Genomic DNA, 15995 nt, shown 5'->3' with positions numbered 1-15995 from the left:
ACACCTGAGGATCCACACCAGCTCTCCTGACACACACAGGCACATCCTGACCTTGAAAAATGCCCACAGGAAGAGACAAAAGCAGCACACGTGGCCAGGACATGCCGTCAGCTCTGCCAAGCCGCACACGAGCAACGGGAAGTGCTGGCCACGGACAAAAACACTGAGGAGAATGCAGGGATGTGACAAATCCTCCTCTCAACTCCAGTAACACAATTGAGCACGATTTTACCACTCCCCACTGCCCTGGAATAAATTGAAACCGGGATGAATCAGACTCGAGAGCTGGCTCTGCTCTCGCAAGCATCGCACACAGCCGCTGCTGGCTGATCCAGCTCTTGGGCGCCCGCAATTCTCCAGGAAACTTTTCCATTCTGGGGAAAAGACAAAGCCTCTCCAAAACAAGTCCATCACTGGCAAGCTACAATCATCATGTTCCAAAACACCTTCCCAGGATTTCGAAACGTTCTGGCCCCGCTCACCGACAGCGATCTGAAAGCAAATGTAGCGGGCGAGGTCACAACCCCCGAGCCGGAGGAAATGAGCCTCACTGGGGAACAGGAAAAAGTCATCTCTCTGCACAGGTCTGAACTCCAAACCATGGTCACTTCTGCTTCAGCTGCTTCACTGGCTGATGCCTCCAGACAGAAGCTCCCTGGAGAGAGCAAGCCAGGTTTGAGGCTTGGCAGAATTTGTAAAGCTCGGAATCAGCACGGGCTGGACTTTGGCACCTGGGGAGTCACATTTAGGGGAGATACTCAGAGCTTCCCCCAGCTTAACCTACCCCCCCTTTCCTCCTTGTGCTGAGGCAGGAACAGATCTGTAGCATTACAAAACAGGCTATTGCACACTGGAGCTGATTGTTTAAGACAGTCCTAAGAAGCTCATAATTCAAGTGAAATTTCAGCACTTCTCACTTTGGCGAGACAACCTTAAGGAACATTACCCTGAGAGCATGAATCAACACGAGCCAGCTGACACGAATTTCACATCTCTTACATCTTGAAAGCCCAGCTGCTGTTGTAATGCAGCAGGCACAATGGGTTATTTAACCCCAGAGCAGCAGAGTGCCATGCCCTGGGAGCACCAGGCAGGGACACAGAGCCTGCCCACCTCACACGCTGCTCTGGGGCGTGGAATCTGTTTTACAATATCACCCAAAGCCTGATCGTGTTCTTCTCCTATCTCATTCATTTGATATCACAGGTGAGATAAGAGCAAGGAAATTAAACCCAGCCTATTTCTGTGACATGATCTCACCTCATAACACCAAAGCACATCTCAGGACAAGCACCAGTGGAGCTTTTAATGCTATTTTTTGGTCAAGATTTTGGGCTGTGTGATGATTCCTGCTGTTCTGTTCCTTTGACTGGTCCAATCTGCTCAGCACACCTGCAGGTTTTCACTGGTTGGTAAATGTGCTCAGTACAGATGCATCTTAGGTAACACACTCCTTCTCTTTTTACTAATAGAGTAAGGAAGACTCACTACTCAAAGCTATAAAATTCCTTTCAATGACACTGATGTGATTAAATCCACAGGAGGTTGTGGAGCCTCCCTCTCTGCAGACATTCCAAACCCACCTGGATGTGTCCCTGTGTCACCTGCTCCGGATGACCCTGCCTCAGTAGGGGGGTTGGACTGGATCATCTCCAGAGGTCACTCCCCAACTACTGGAGTCCTCAACCCCAATTATTCTTGAATTCTGTGAAATCCCACACAGCTCCTAGCAGCTGGAATTCTGGTGTTTCCATGAACTCTGTATCTGGCATGAACCAGCAGATGGTTGGTTCAGATACAACTCCAAGTGCTGCGTATTTTTACATTACAGAATGACAGCAAAGGCACTGATGGAAAGAACACCCATCAGCTGGGACATCCGAAATAAAAACCAGACTGATAGATAACATTCTGTAAAACACAAGGAAAAACACAGACCTAGATCAGCAATTCTCCTCCTGAAATCTGTGGACCCTGCATGCACGAGGACTACCTATAAGTGTCCTGTTGGTAGGCTGACTTTAAATGACTATAAAACACATACAGCTCAGCTGGAGAACATCAGGGGTCCACAAACCTGAGAGGGTTGAAAAAGCAATCATTCAGGCATTTAGCTGGAGAGAAACCCGCCGGTGAAAGGCTGCTGACACTGCAGCAGCGTTTGCACGCTGGCTTTGCTGCCCAGGTCGGGCTGCGCTCGCAGGGACCACGCTGCTCCGTCCATGCATCCATCCATGCATCCATCCATCCATGCAGCATCTCCAGCCGCTCCGGTCCCACGGGCGGCTGGGGCTGGAGCCAGGCACCTCTCCCGGCTGGAAAACAACCCCGGGCCCCGCAGCACTGCCAGGATCTCAGCGAGCCGGGGAATCATTGCCCGCACACCGCAAGGAGGGGAGCCCGAGGAAAACAAACTTCGGGAGCCCCGGGCAGGGCCTTTCCCCAGCCGGGCTTTATTTCGGCAGGGGCCGCGTCCCTGAGCCCCCCGGCACTGCCCGCCGAGACAGCCCCGACACCGCTCCGGTATGGCCCGGCCCCGGAGCCCCCGGCACAGCCCCCGGTGGACACAGCCCGGTATAGCCCCGGTATAACCCCGGTACAGCCCCCGCTGCGGCCCCGGTGGGCACAGCCCAGGCCATCCCCCGGTACAGCCCCGGTACAGCCCCGCACGCCGGGGCCGCGGAGCGGGGCGGGGGCTGAGCCCCGGGGCAGCGCCCGCCGAGCGCCGCCGGCCCGGCAAACTTCGGGCGAACGAGGCAGAGAAGCCGGGGGATGGCCCGGGGCACGATCCGGGCCGGGGCCGGACGCGGCTCCCTCGCCCGCCGCAGGCCCCGGCCCGCAGCGCCCGCCCCGGGGTCCCCCCGCGGGCCCCCCGGGCCGGCCCGCAGCGCTCACCTCCGGTGCCGTCCGAGTTCTCGTTGAGGCTGCCCGAGGAGTCGTGGTGGGAGCCCACACACCCGCCCATGGGGCCCGCAGACCCGCCGCCGAGCCGCCCCCCGCCCCCCTCCCCTGCACCGAGCTCCGCCGCCGGCCGGGCAGGCGCGATGGCTCCGGAGCCGCCTCCCCGCTCCGCAACGCCGCCCCCGGGGCGCGGCCTGCGCCCGGCCCTGGCACCGCCCCGGCACCGGGACCGCCCCGGCACCCGCGCCGGGACTGGGACCGGGACTGGGGCCGGCACCGGGACCGCGACCGGCACCGAGACCGGCACCGGCACGGCCTCCGGCCCGCGGGACCGCCCTGGCATGGCACCGGCACCGGAACCGCACCGGCACCGGGACCGCACCGGCACCGCCTCTGGCCCACGGGACCGCCCCAGTACCGGCACAGGGACCGGCACCGTGACTGGGATCGCCCCGACATCGATGCCGACACCAGGACCGCCCCGGCACCGACACCGGGACCTTTTCTGGCCCGTGGGACTGCCCCGGCACCGGCACCAACACCGACCCTGGCACCAGGATCGGGACCGCCCCGACACCGACACCGACATCGGGACCGCCCCAATACCGCCCTTGGGACCAGCCCGGCACCGGCACCGGGATGCGGGGCCAGCCCCGAGCCCCCAGCCCGGGCGGGTCCCGCGGCCCTGGGTACCAGGCCGTGTTTGTTCCCTTTCCCCCGTGTTTATTCCCTGATCACTGGGTTTATTCCCCTCTCACTGTTTATTCCCCTCTCACTGTACAGCCCGCGGCTCCCCGTGCCCTGCTGTGCTCTGCCCCATCGCCGAGGTGTTCAAGGATGGAGCTCTGAGCATCTCACTCTACTGAAAGGTGTCTCTGCCCAGGGAACAAGAGGATCCATAAGGTCCCTCTCAACCCAAACCGTTCTGTGATTTTTCTCTGCACATGAAGAGAAAGGCCACACTCAGATAAATCCCTGCCCCACTACCCAGCCACCCACCCCTGTGTTATCACACTGCCAGCTTGAAATAAAAACTAAGCAAACTCAGTGCTGTTGGTCAGTCTGACTAAGCAGCCTTCAGTTCTCTGAGAAGAAAAGTTCAACTCTTGTGCTCTCAATGCCTGGCTGGGTTATCTCATTTCAGCAGCCATCCCAGCCTGGGATTGAGGAGTTACAGTTCCTGCACTATCAGATGCACTGGAGCGCCTTGGAGTAATCAGCAATAAGTCAGAGCACTGAAAAAATGGGAGCAGACAGTGCAAAAAATAAAGCCTGCTAACAGACTGTGCTCTGGGTTCCCCACATGTTCTGCAAACACGGCAGCTCCATGTTCTTGTACACAGAGCAGCACAAAACAAAACTCAAGCTGAGCATATTTTTCCTCCATAGAGATGACATTGCAAATGTGTTTTTTGGAATTAAAATAGCATAGCTGTTTGTAGAGTTTCTAGTCTCCAGAGTGAAAAGAACTGATGGACAAAGGCGTTTTTCTGCCATTAATTTCCCTACATAATCTTCATGCCCAAAGCCCAGCCAGCCTTTGGGAAGGCTCTTGTGTTGATAATTAAAATCCCAAACGGATGAGATAAGCTGAGTGCCAAATGCCGAGCACTTTGTCATCTGAGAACAAAAAGGCACAGAGCTCATCTGCTTTATTGGGTCCAAATGGGAAGGTCAGGCCTGCTAAGAAAGCCTAAAGAACAATGATTAGAGTCTGAGCACATGCCCACTAATTACAACAAAAGCAAAAACTCCTTGTCTGTGCAGACATTTAAACCAGATCAAGGAGCCCCACAGAGCTCAGTTGTTTTGCTTTCAGATTTCATCTGAGGGCCACGAAGGAGTTTGCCCATATATCCACTGTATGATCAAAGATATTGCAGAATCACAAAATCAGTTAGGTTGGAAAAGAGCTCCAAGACCTCACTCAGAGTGCCACCTGTGCCCGATGCCCACCTTGTCCCCAGCCCAGAGCACTGAGTGCCACCTCCAGGTGACACCTCCAGGGGTGGGCACTCCAAACCTCCCTGAGCATCCCATTCCTGAGATATGTCAGGCTGAGGGGGAGGGATTCAATATTATTTATTCAAAACTGTAGGGAATTTGGAAGGCAGTTGCAAATTTTCCTAGAAGTAGGTGTTGCTGTGAGTATTTTACCATCAGGGCACATACCTCTGCGGGGAATCGTGGATTGTGGGGAAGCACACTGGGGGGATATCTGGTACCCAGTGAGACCCCAAAGCTGGTGGAACCCAACGTGACTCTGTTCCAGAGCAGGGTGGCTGCAGGGCTGTGGGCTGGCGTGGGAAAGTCTGCTGGTGGAGCCTTGGAAAAACACAGCAGAGCTTGTTATTCTGCCTGTTTGGGGCTGAACTCTCGCTGGACACCTCGTTGTTCTCTCTCACATTGTATGGAGCACATATTTATCATATGTACATTTTTGTGTGCATACAAACCCTCAGGGTGGGCCAAAGCGAATATTTACACCCTGAGCCCACGGATCAGGATGTACTAACAAAGTACTGAATTAAAAACAAACATTTTTTTCTAAATGTTTGTTTATTTTGAAGGTTATTCCTCCTCAAAATCAATTTCCCTGAGCTTTGCAATCAATTTCTGCACCTCAATCTCAGCTCTGCTCCCGCACCCACTGTGGCTTGGACAAGTCAGTAACCTTGGCTGCTGTGTTTCTGTCAGTAGCTCAGTGTTGTCTGCACATCTCTTGGGGATATGGCCAGGATTAATTAATTAATTCTTGCTCTTTATGACTTGCTAACTGCCTGCAGTGTGTGGGATGGAAAACTTTGAACATCAAAAGTGACTTTTCACAATTAAAGGCTGTGACGGATGCACTGTGCCATGGAGGTACCACTGCCCTGTGTGGTTGGGATTATTTGGGGGGTCACAAACCCTACAGTGCCAACAACTGGAGGATTTTATTGTGGCACAAACCCTGCTGGGCTGTGCTGTCCTGGGAGCACCAGAGGGAGGGGGATTGTGTAAAAGTCCCTGAGGAGATCCACATGCACTGTGTTGGAACAGAGGAATGGAGCTGGGATTGCACACCTGGACAGGAGAAGCTTTGGGGTGACACAATTGTGGCCTCACAGTGCCTGAAGGGGATGCAGGAAAGATGGAGAGAGACAATTTCCAAGGGATGGATTGCCAGGACAAGGGGGAATGGTTTCACATTAACAGAGGGCAGGGATGGATGGGATATTGGGCAGAAATTGTGAGGGTGTGAGGCCCTGGCACAGGTGCCCAGAGCAGCTGTGGCTGCCCCTGGATCCCTGGCAGTGCCCAAGGCCAGGCTGGACAGGGCTGGGAGCACCTGGGACAGTGGAAGTTGTCCCTGCCATGGCAAAGGGATTGGAACTGGATGATCTTTAAAGCCCCTTCCAACCCAAGCCATTCCATGGCTCTGTGATTGTCAAGTTATTCCCTCTATAACCCTCTATAATCCTATATAATGAAATATTTTCTGCACTTGGCCAGTTTTTCTCCCAGCTGGGCTCTCTCTGTTTGCTCTCAGTGGTGGTGGTGGTGGTGGTGGTGGTGGGCTCTGCCATCACATGATGATCCAGAGTGACAAATCTCTGTTCTCTGATGATTCAGCTCTGTGTGGGAACAAGGATGAGATGCTGACAAATTGCATCAGCACCGAAACTTCTCTCTCAGGCATCCACAGTTTGGTTTTTAGCAGTACTGCTCAGGACAGCACTATCAAAGTCTCCACGTTGGAAGTGAAAGTCTTCCCAGATTTCTGCTTTTGACAGATGGGAAGGGAGACAGGGCTGATGAGGTTATCAAGCAAAGGTCCCACAGGAAGCAGGAGCAGGAAAGAACCTTGGGGTCCAACTGCTCATTTTCCTTCTCAGAGGCTCTGAAGAGATTCAGCAATTTGCTATTTTCAGATTCATTTCCCCATGGCTCTTCCTGGAAGCTGCTGAGGCTGTAGCCTCATTTCCACAGGCTGGAGGTTTCCCTGCACAGCATTTCTGTTCAAATGTGGGTTTTAGGAATGCTGGCTCCCATTCCAAACTTTCCACCAGCAGCTTTTAGGCTGATTCCAATCCCATCTGACCCATCCCTTCCCAAAGTGGCTGGTAGCAATCTCCAGCACCCAGAGGCAGCAAAGCTGTGTCAAAACGATGTGAAAGCAGGCAGGGTTTGTTCTCCTGGGATGGCCAAGGAGAGAACACTGCCCTGAGGAATTCCTGTGGCTGAGGAGCCCCAGCAGACAGGAATGAGCAGAGTGAGGGCTCTGTGTGTGCTCCAGGAGCACAAGCGCCACTCCTGGAGCCCGGGCACACACCTCTGCTGCAGGGATGCCAGCATGGGAATCTAGAGCCTCTGAAGGAATTTCCACCCTTGGATTATCGCTGGGAAGAGCAATGTTGAGTTTCTCTCCTGATCTCTGCAAAGCCCCACACCCACTGCTGGGGACTGCTTGGGTTCTTTATCTCTCTGTCAATAACAAGGAAAAGTCATGATTCCACTTGCTTTAAATGTTTCTGCAAAGCTCTGAGGTTTTGATTGCAATGGCTGGAGAAAAGGGGTCACTGAAAAGGCTAAAAATCCCTTTTAATGAGCAGCAACAGCAATGGTGGTAGGAATCTCTGGAAGGGGTGGATTCCACTGCAAGAACCAAGCTGGATGGGGCTTGGAGCAACTTGGGCTGGTGGAAGGTGTCCCTGCCCATGACAGGGGTGGAATGAGGTGATTTTTAAGGCCCCTTCCAACCCAAACCATCCCATGACTCTATGATCTATTGCTTTGTCACATCAGGCAGATTCTGCTAATCAAAATATACATTAAAACAGAAAAAAAAAAAAAAAAACAAACCCTTGGCTGCTAAAGCAACAAAAGTGAAACGCTGCTTCCCTCCTGTGGTGACCTCCCTGATTGCACAGCGAGACGCCGCAAGAAACGGCACTTTTAACCTGATTTATAAAAATGATTATCATTATTCTGCTGCAATGGCATCCAGGCAGTCGCTCACACCCCGCTGTCACTGTCACGGCCCTGGGCTGGCGTTTCCAGAGCGCAGCATCAATCCCAGCTCCTGCCCCGAGAGCCTGCTCCCTGTGCCAAGTCCTGAGCTGCTCTCTGTGGCCAGGCTCTCTCTCCCCTTTCTCCCCTCCGAGGGGATTCTGTGCATGCCTGGCTGCAGGAGTGTTCCGTGTCACTCAAGAATGGAGGGTGGCACAAAGGGAGCACACCAGGATGCTCTGTGCACATTCCCAGAGCAGCAGGAGCTGCTGCAGAGCTGGGTCACTGAGCCAGCACAGGGCACAGCCACACCTGGCCTGTGCTGGTGCCATTTCTGCCTTTCCCGTATTCATTTTGTGTTGTATAAATATTTTATTAATGTCTGGAGGCTCATTTGGGAGCTCACATCTCCACCTGGAGCTGGGTCACTGAGCCAGCACAGGGCACAGCCCCACCTGGCCTGTGCTGGTGCCATTTCTGCCTTTCCTTCTATTATTGTGTTCATTCTGTGTCATATAAATATTTTATCAATGTCTGGAGGCTCATTTGAAGCTCACATCTCCACTGAAGTGCCCAAGGCCAGGCTGGATGGAGCTCTGAGCAAGCTGGGGTAGTGGAAGGTGTCCCTGCCCATGGCAGGGGTTGGGGTTGGATGATCTTTAAGGTCCTTTCCAACCCAAACCATTCTCTCTTTCTGTGATACTGAAGTTTGTGTTTAGTTCATGGTTTGCTGTAGGAAAGGAACACATCAGGGACATCATAAAAATATCTGTGGTCATGAAAAGGGGAGAAGAAATAAGGCATAAAAATTTGGAATTCCTTTTTTTCCCCCTTATGAAAAGATGCACAATCAGTGGTAACAGGATAAGTCAGGGATGATTAAAGTACAATATTTTTTATTCTCTGAGACAACCAACAACAGAAGGAGAGAGAACAGCCTCAGGCTGGGCCAGGGCAGGCTCAGGGTGGGCACAGCAGGAATTTCCCCATGGAAAGGGGGCTCAGGCACTGGAACTGCCCAGGGAGGGTTGGATCCCCATCCCTGGAGGTGGCACTCGGTGCTCTGGGCTGGGACAAGGTGGGGATCAGGTTGGACTCCATGACCTGGGAGGGCTTTTCCAACCTGAATAATTCAGGGATTCTGAGCAGAGAGTGGAAGAAATGTGCAACACCCAAGCCACGCTTCTATTTCAGCTTTGAGCTCATGAATACCCAAAATTTCTCTGGGAGAGAAGTTTGTGAGTTGCCTTGTTCCTGGATTTTTAGCTCAGCTTCCCAAAAGTGAAGTGTTTGAAATCAAAGAGCTATTCCTAGACAGAGTATCCAGACAGCCTTCTCACTCAGGACTGGAAATTGAGTTCATCTGAGGAGAAATCAGCCAGGTTTTGGCGGGAGGAGAAGGAAGGGTGGAAAAGGAAACATTCTCCCTCCTGTCATAATGCTTTTGATAAAATTAAAGCTGCAGCAGATGGTGATGGTACAGGCTAATGTTCCCATATGGCAGGATCAATCAGGCAAGGAATATGCTGCTTTAAGAGACGTGTTAAACTGATAGATGTTAATATTCCAAATATTTTAGCTTTGGATCTTGAGCATTCTCCCAGGCTGGGGAGCTGGAAGAAGATTCCTGTGCTCAGGAAGGGTTTGCCTGGTCTGGATGTTGTGCTTTGGTGGGATATTCATTCCTCCCCTCTGTCCTCAGCTGGCTGAGCTCCTGCTCTGCTCCCTGCCTGGTGCTGAGGGCAGGGGCTCAGCCAGAGGGGAAATGGAGATGGGAAAAGGAGCAGAGACAGAAATGGAGCCAGGGAAAGGAGAAGGAACAGAAATGGAGACAGGGAAAGGAGCAGGAATGGAAATGGAGATGGGAAAAGGAGCAGAAAGGGAAATGGAGATGGGAAAAGGAGCAGGAATGGAAATGGAGCCAGGGAAAGGAGCAGAGAGTGAAACTGAGATGGGAAAAGGAGCAGGAACAGAAATAGAGAGAGGGAAAGGAGCAGGAAGGGAAATGGAGCCAAGGAAAGGAACAGGAATGGAAATGGAGACAGGGAAAGGAGCAGGAACAGAAATGGAGACAAGGAAAGGAGCAGGAATGGAAATGGAGACAGGGAAAGGAGCAGGAACAGAAATGGAGACAAGGAAAGGAGCAGGAATGGAAATGGAGACATGTCGGGAAAGGAAAAAGGACAGAAATGGAGATGGGAAAAAGAGCAGGAATGGAAATAGAGACAGGGAAAGGAAAAAGGACAGAAATGGAGATGGGAAAAAGAGCTGGAATGGAAATGGAGATAGGGAAAGGAAAAAGGACAGAAACAGAGCCAGGGAAATGAGCAGAAACAGAAATGGAGCCAGGGAAAGGAGCAAGGTCTGGCTGCAGGGCAGGGCAGGGCCACTGTCACTGCCAGGTGCTCCCTACTCCATGGTTTTGGGGACATCCAAGGAGAGGCATGGACCAAGACCTGCCACACTGTCCCTGCAGCAGTTCCTTTCCTCCTAGAGAAAACCAGAATCCTTCCCAGCTCTTAGCTCCTAACCCTGACAGGCAGTGTTCAGAGCCGAATTGTTTTGTGAATGATTCACTGAGCTTTGCATGGAAATGGGAGAAACACCCCAAAATCCCAACCTGAGCAACCCCCAGCATGGCAGGACACATTCACACAAGATGATTTCACCTGGCTGGACGTCAAAATTTTATCTCTTCTTATCACCGTTGTCTCTGAGGAGTTCATTTCACATGTGGTGTGCCTCTAATGAGTGGTGGAATTGCATCAGGGATGCTAAACCTGGATCAAAATCTGTTTGGAACTTTGGATTGTGATATTAAACATCAAACCCAATAATGGCAAGGAGAGATCCTGGCTGTGAGCGGCGTTGTTTGTCCCTCGGGCTGTGGGATAGGATCCTATTGTTGTGTTCCCAATAAACAAAGGGGCAGATTCTCCTCGTGCCTGATTAGATGGGCTTTGTGTGAGTGGAGGAAAATGAAATCTGTGTGAGACAGAGCTGGGTGTGAGGGATCCTCCTGGGCCAGCCCTGCTGGGGACGTGACCTCCAGGGCGTGTGAGGAGACAGAGCCAAGTCTGGGAATCCACGGGTTCACAGGGATAAACATCACTTTAATTTCAATTTAACACTCTGCAAAATACTCCCAGCAATTTAAACTGAAGGGATGCAGGGACTGGAGTGACTCTGGGAACCTCAAAGGGAGATAGCTCAGAAGGAGGTGGTGTTAAAGAGGGATCTCCAGTGCTCCTGCAGGAAAATATAAAATTCCTCTGGAAGGAAGCCTGGATTTGGCTTTGGAACAGCTCCCATCCCACCTGCAACATGCTGGTCAGAGAAACCCATGACAGGAAACACCTGAAGAGATGGGAAAATGGTAAAATATTGGCATTTATAACATGAGGGCATCCTATTCCTGCCCGTGGAAAAATGAAAGACTTCTTAAATCCGCGCTTCAGCCTTGCTGCTGGCTCTAAAACACCCCAAGTTTTGGGGATGGGAGCTCTGAGTGGCCATTTCTGAGGTGTCCTTTGTCCTTTGGTGCCACCAGGGTTCCATGCCAGGTCCTGGGCCTGGCTGGTGCCACAGGATCCCAGAGAAAAGCTGGTAAAGCCCTCCCAGGACATGGAGTCCACCCTGATCCCCACCCTGTCCCCAGCCCAGAGTGCCACCTCCAGGGATGGGCACTCCAACCCTTCCTGGGCAGTTCCAGTGCCTGAGCCCCCTTCCCATGGGGAAATTCCTGCTGTGCCCACCCTGAGCCTGCCCACCCTGAGCCCCCTTTCCATGGGGAAATTCCTGCTGTGCCCACCCTGAGCCCCCTTTCCATGGGGAAATTCCTGCTGTGCCCACCCTGAGCCTGCCCTGGCCCAGCCTGAGGCCGTTCCCTCTCATCCTGGATGCCCACCTGGCTGTCCCCTCCTGTCAGGAGCTGTGCAGAGCCACAAGGGCCCCCCTGAGCGTCCTTTGCTCCAGGCTGAGCCCCTTCCCAGCTCCCTCAGGGATTCTCCAGCCCCTTCCCAGCTCCTTTCCCTTCCATGGATATGCTCCAGCCCCTCCATGCCCATCTTGCCCTGAACTGGACACAGCACTCAAGGTGTGACCTCATCACTCCAGCTCTCCCCTAAAACGTTACTTTTTAATCCATAAACCCTGGAAAAATACGTGCTCTTTGTCAAAAATAATAATAGGAAGAAATAATCTCAGAACTTCCACCATCTGTCAATGTCAAAAGCATCTGCACATGTTGAAATCAGAAAAGAAACCCTCTGAGCTCAGGCAGAAGAGATGAAATCGTTTGTGTCCCCATCCTCCCAGCGAGGCTTTGTCCCTTATCTCATTTTGCATCTGTACATTTGATTTTTGCTGCTTGAGCCTGGGATTCTGCCTTTGTCCTCGGCCCACGGATCTCATCCTATTATCCAGATCAATCTGAATTCAGGAGCTGCTCTCTGTGTTGTTCCAACACCTCCCAGCTCATAAAGCTGCATTATCTCTGCTATCAGACAAATCACTTATTAATGGGCATGAACAGAACAAGCAGCTCTGGCCCCACCTGAATTGGGAGCTGCATTTTCTCCTGTCGAGGCACTGAAATTACAGAGCTTTTTTCATGTTTCTATTTTGCTCCCATGGCCCTGATTTGCTCACGAGGCTGCCATGCAATCCTGAGTGCACAGATTTTACATCCAGGATATCTCACATCTGCTTCTCCCTGTCCATCAGGCTGTTCCTCTGTCAGGGGAGGAAATCAGGTTGATTTGATGTGATTTGCTCCTGAGAAATCCATGCTGGTTATTTTATTTTTATTTCCCCTGTAATTTTACCTTCTAGGTGTTTGTACTGATTATTTCATCACTTGTCCCAGGATCTTTCCAAGAGATGGAGTTGGGCAGGCTGAGGGATCATGCCTGGGGCTTCTATTCCTCCTTTTTCAAAGCCAGGGCACTGTTTATTCCTCCTTCCACCACCTTCTCAGAGATCCTCACTAATGCCTCAGAAATTCCCTTGGATGGTTCACAAGTGCTCTGGGAAGAATTCCATAATTTCCATAAATTCCATCATTTCCATAAATTCTGCTGAATTCAGGACACCCACACATTTCCATGGGTGTATTCCAGCCTGGCTTCAGCTCCTTTCTAGCACCAGGTGAGGAAAAAGGATGGAACAAAGCAGATTTTCTCCCAAACAGAGCCCAAACAGAGCACAAGGGAGGAGAGTGCCTGTGCAAGGAGCAGGGAAAATCCCACAGATCTGCAGGGAAAATGAGGCTGGGGTTTTGCAGGAGTTATCTCTGGGACAGGGATGATTTCCTGATGTTCCCCTGAGCTCCAAACCACCCTTGTCAGGCTGCTGAGGGGGCAGAGGGCTCCAGAAGCTCCCTGAGATGTTGGTTATGGACCCAAACTGGTCTGAGGGTGATGCCTCAGGTTTGGCTTTTCTATTTTTCACATTCTGTGCTGCTTTAGTGTTTGGGTCTGGGCTCACATCAGGGGATGCTGAGCTCTGTGCACAGAGCAGGGACACAAAACAATTCCTGCTCCAGCTGGGCACCAAGGACAAATGATCCAAATCTCAGCCCAGGAGCACAAACCCTGTGGGCTGGAGAGAGAAAAACAAGCAGGGTGGGACTGCCTGGGCTAAAGCTGGAATGGGACAATGAACTGCAAGGTGCAAATGGAGCAGAACTGATCCCAGGGACAGAGCCCGTGCCCGGCCGTGCATTTTGGGGCCATTTTGGTTCATCTTGGGTGCAGCCCTGGCTGGGCTCTGGTGCTGCCCAAGGTGCATCCATGGAGGAGAGATCCTGTCAATAAATCCCTGCTTTATTCTGTAGCTCTGTCTGGTCTCTGCTCTAGTTCAGCTTTCCCAAGGCATCAAGGGGATGCCTGGGAGCCACGGGAGGATTTGGAGCTGCAGCCAAGGATTTCTGGCAGCTTGGAACTCACAGGTGAGACTTGGAAAAAGAGCTGGAGAATCCAAGCACAGAGCTGGGCTGGGACCCACTGGTTCAGGGAATGATTCCTGTTCCATGCTACAAGCTCTAAAAAAGACCAGGAATTCTCTGTATCTGTATTGAGGCTCACTTTTGATGGTTTGAACCCAGCAAACCCACACTGAAATGTGAAATGAGAGATGCTGGCTCTGCACCCTGAGCTGAGGCACTCCACATCTTAATTTGGGTGTTTAATCTGGACCACAGAGGGAACTGACTGAAAAAAACCAAAGTGTGAATTATCATTGTGCAGGCAGGAGGGGAGAGCCCGGTGTCAGCTTGCAATTTCCAAGTAGTTTATTTCATTTATTAATTATTAACTGCCACCCTGCCAGGAATACATTTACAAGGGCAAGATGAGATCAAGCTCATCCCTTTCTGAACAATTCAGCTTTTTATTAAATTTCCATCCAGGAGGAGACTTTATGCTGATGAAATTATTTGAGGCACTATTAAAAAGCTCTATAAAATCCTCGTTCAGCGCAGCAGAAAAAGGAAGGTTTATGAGATTTGTGAGAAAGCATTTATCACCTGGAAGCACACCCCAGGTAGCTCAATGCAGTTTGCTTTTAATTGAACTGCCCAAAAGTGACTGGATGTCTTTTTGTTCATACTTCAATCACCCAGAGTAATTACAGAGCAGGACTTCCATCTCATTAAGCTTCACACCACTAGAGAGAGCCAGACTAAAGTCAATGCCCGCTTGTGCAGCCTGAAATGGGAACCGCAGCTCAGATCAGGAGATTCCGGGCAAATAAAACAAAATTTGTATCCAAATCTGTGCTCAGAGCTCCTGCCTGGGGCTCAGGGCTGAGCTGCTCCACCCAACAGGCCAAGGGTGAAATCTGGATCCATCTGTGCCAGATCCTGCAAATGCTTTGGGAATTCTGCCCGTATGAGGTTCCAGCATCACCCAGTTCTTGTCCTGGGGCTCTCAAGGAGCTAAGTTTATATTTATTTATTTATGTTTATAAATTTCATTTATTTATTTATTTATTTATATTATTACAATATTTTATTTCTTTCTTTTCAATTTCAAGGTGATTTTCTGTAGTTAGAGAGCTCTCCAATACCATATTACCTATGCCGGGGAGGGGAAAACCCAAAAAACAAAAGCACCATAAAAACCCCAAAAAACAAAAGGTGATCAGAGGGCTGGAGCAGCTCTGCTGGCAGAGCTGGGGTTGTTCACTGGGACAGGAGAAGCTTTGAGGTGACACAATTGTGGCCTTGAAGTGCCTGAATGAGCTGCAGGAAACACAGAGAGAGAGGATTTGCAAGGCATGGAGGGACAGGACAAGAGGGAATGGATTCAAACTGGCAGAGAGTGGGTTTAGGTGGGATATTGGGAATAAATTCTCCCCTGGGAGGGTGGGGATGCCCTGGCACAGGTGCCCAGAGCAGCTGGGGCTGCCCCTGGATCCCTGGCAGTGCCCAAGGCCAGGCTGGACAGGTCTTGGAGCACCTGGGATAGTGGGAGATGTCCCTGCCATGGCTGGGAGTGGAATGAAATTATTTCCAAAGTCTTTAAAATAAAATGACGTAAAACAATGCCATTTCCTCCTTACTTTTCCATCCTGGTGATCTGCAGGGACTCTCAGAGCAGAAAATCTCAGCGTGTTTGCAGTAGAAAACGTGGCAGAGAGCAGTGGGGCTCCCTTGTTTAAGGAAAAACTTCCTGAAACCGTCTGAAACCAGCCTGGCAAATATTTGTGTGCAGCACCAGCACATAAACAAACAGGGCTCTGGGGCTCACACAGGCATTGAACACTCCCAGATTTCTCCCTCTTTGTGCTCTTCTTCCAAGCCCAGAAAATGATATAAAAATATACTATATGAAATATAATATACAATATACACATACATATACAATGTACTATATATACTTCACAGTATACTATAATACTATATATATACTATATACTATGCTAAATACTATATTAAAAACAGTTAAAAAGTGGTTATAAACTTAATATTTATATCATTTTAATTTATTCATTTATTATTTATTTTATTATATTTATAGATTTAATATTTATTAGGTTATATTACTTATTATTTATTTATATAAAATTTATATATTGATTATAATATAGTATTCATATTT

General features: G+C 50.8%; 1 protein-coding gene across 1 annotated transcript in view; it reads right to left on the bottom strand.

Annotated features, from left to right (window-relative positions):
• Positions 1-2970, bottom strand: part of UBTD2 (ubiquitin domain containing 2) — a 42184-nt gene extending 39214 nt beyond the window's left edge. Inside the window, exon 1 of the mRNA XM_058035036.1 lies at positions 2896-2970. Within this exon, the coding sequence (XP_057891019.1) occupies positions 2896-2965 (70 nt within the window). The 5' untranslated portion in view covers positions 2966-2970. The remainder of the gene's footprint in view (positions 1-2895) is intronic.
• Between the last annotated feature and the right edge of the window lie 13025 nt (positions 2971-15995).

This window comes from Melospiza georgiana, chromosome 15, assembly GCF_028018845.1.
Source record: "Melospiza georgiana isolate bMelGeo1 chromosome 15, bMelGeo1.pri, whole genome shotgun sequence".
NCBI classification, from domain to species: domain Eukaryota; kingdom Metazoa; phylum Chordata; class Aves; order Passeriformes; family Passerellidae; genus Melospiza; species Melospiza georgiana.
This window is presented reverse-complemented; position numbering and strand designations above follow the sequence as displayed.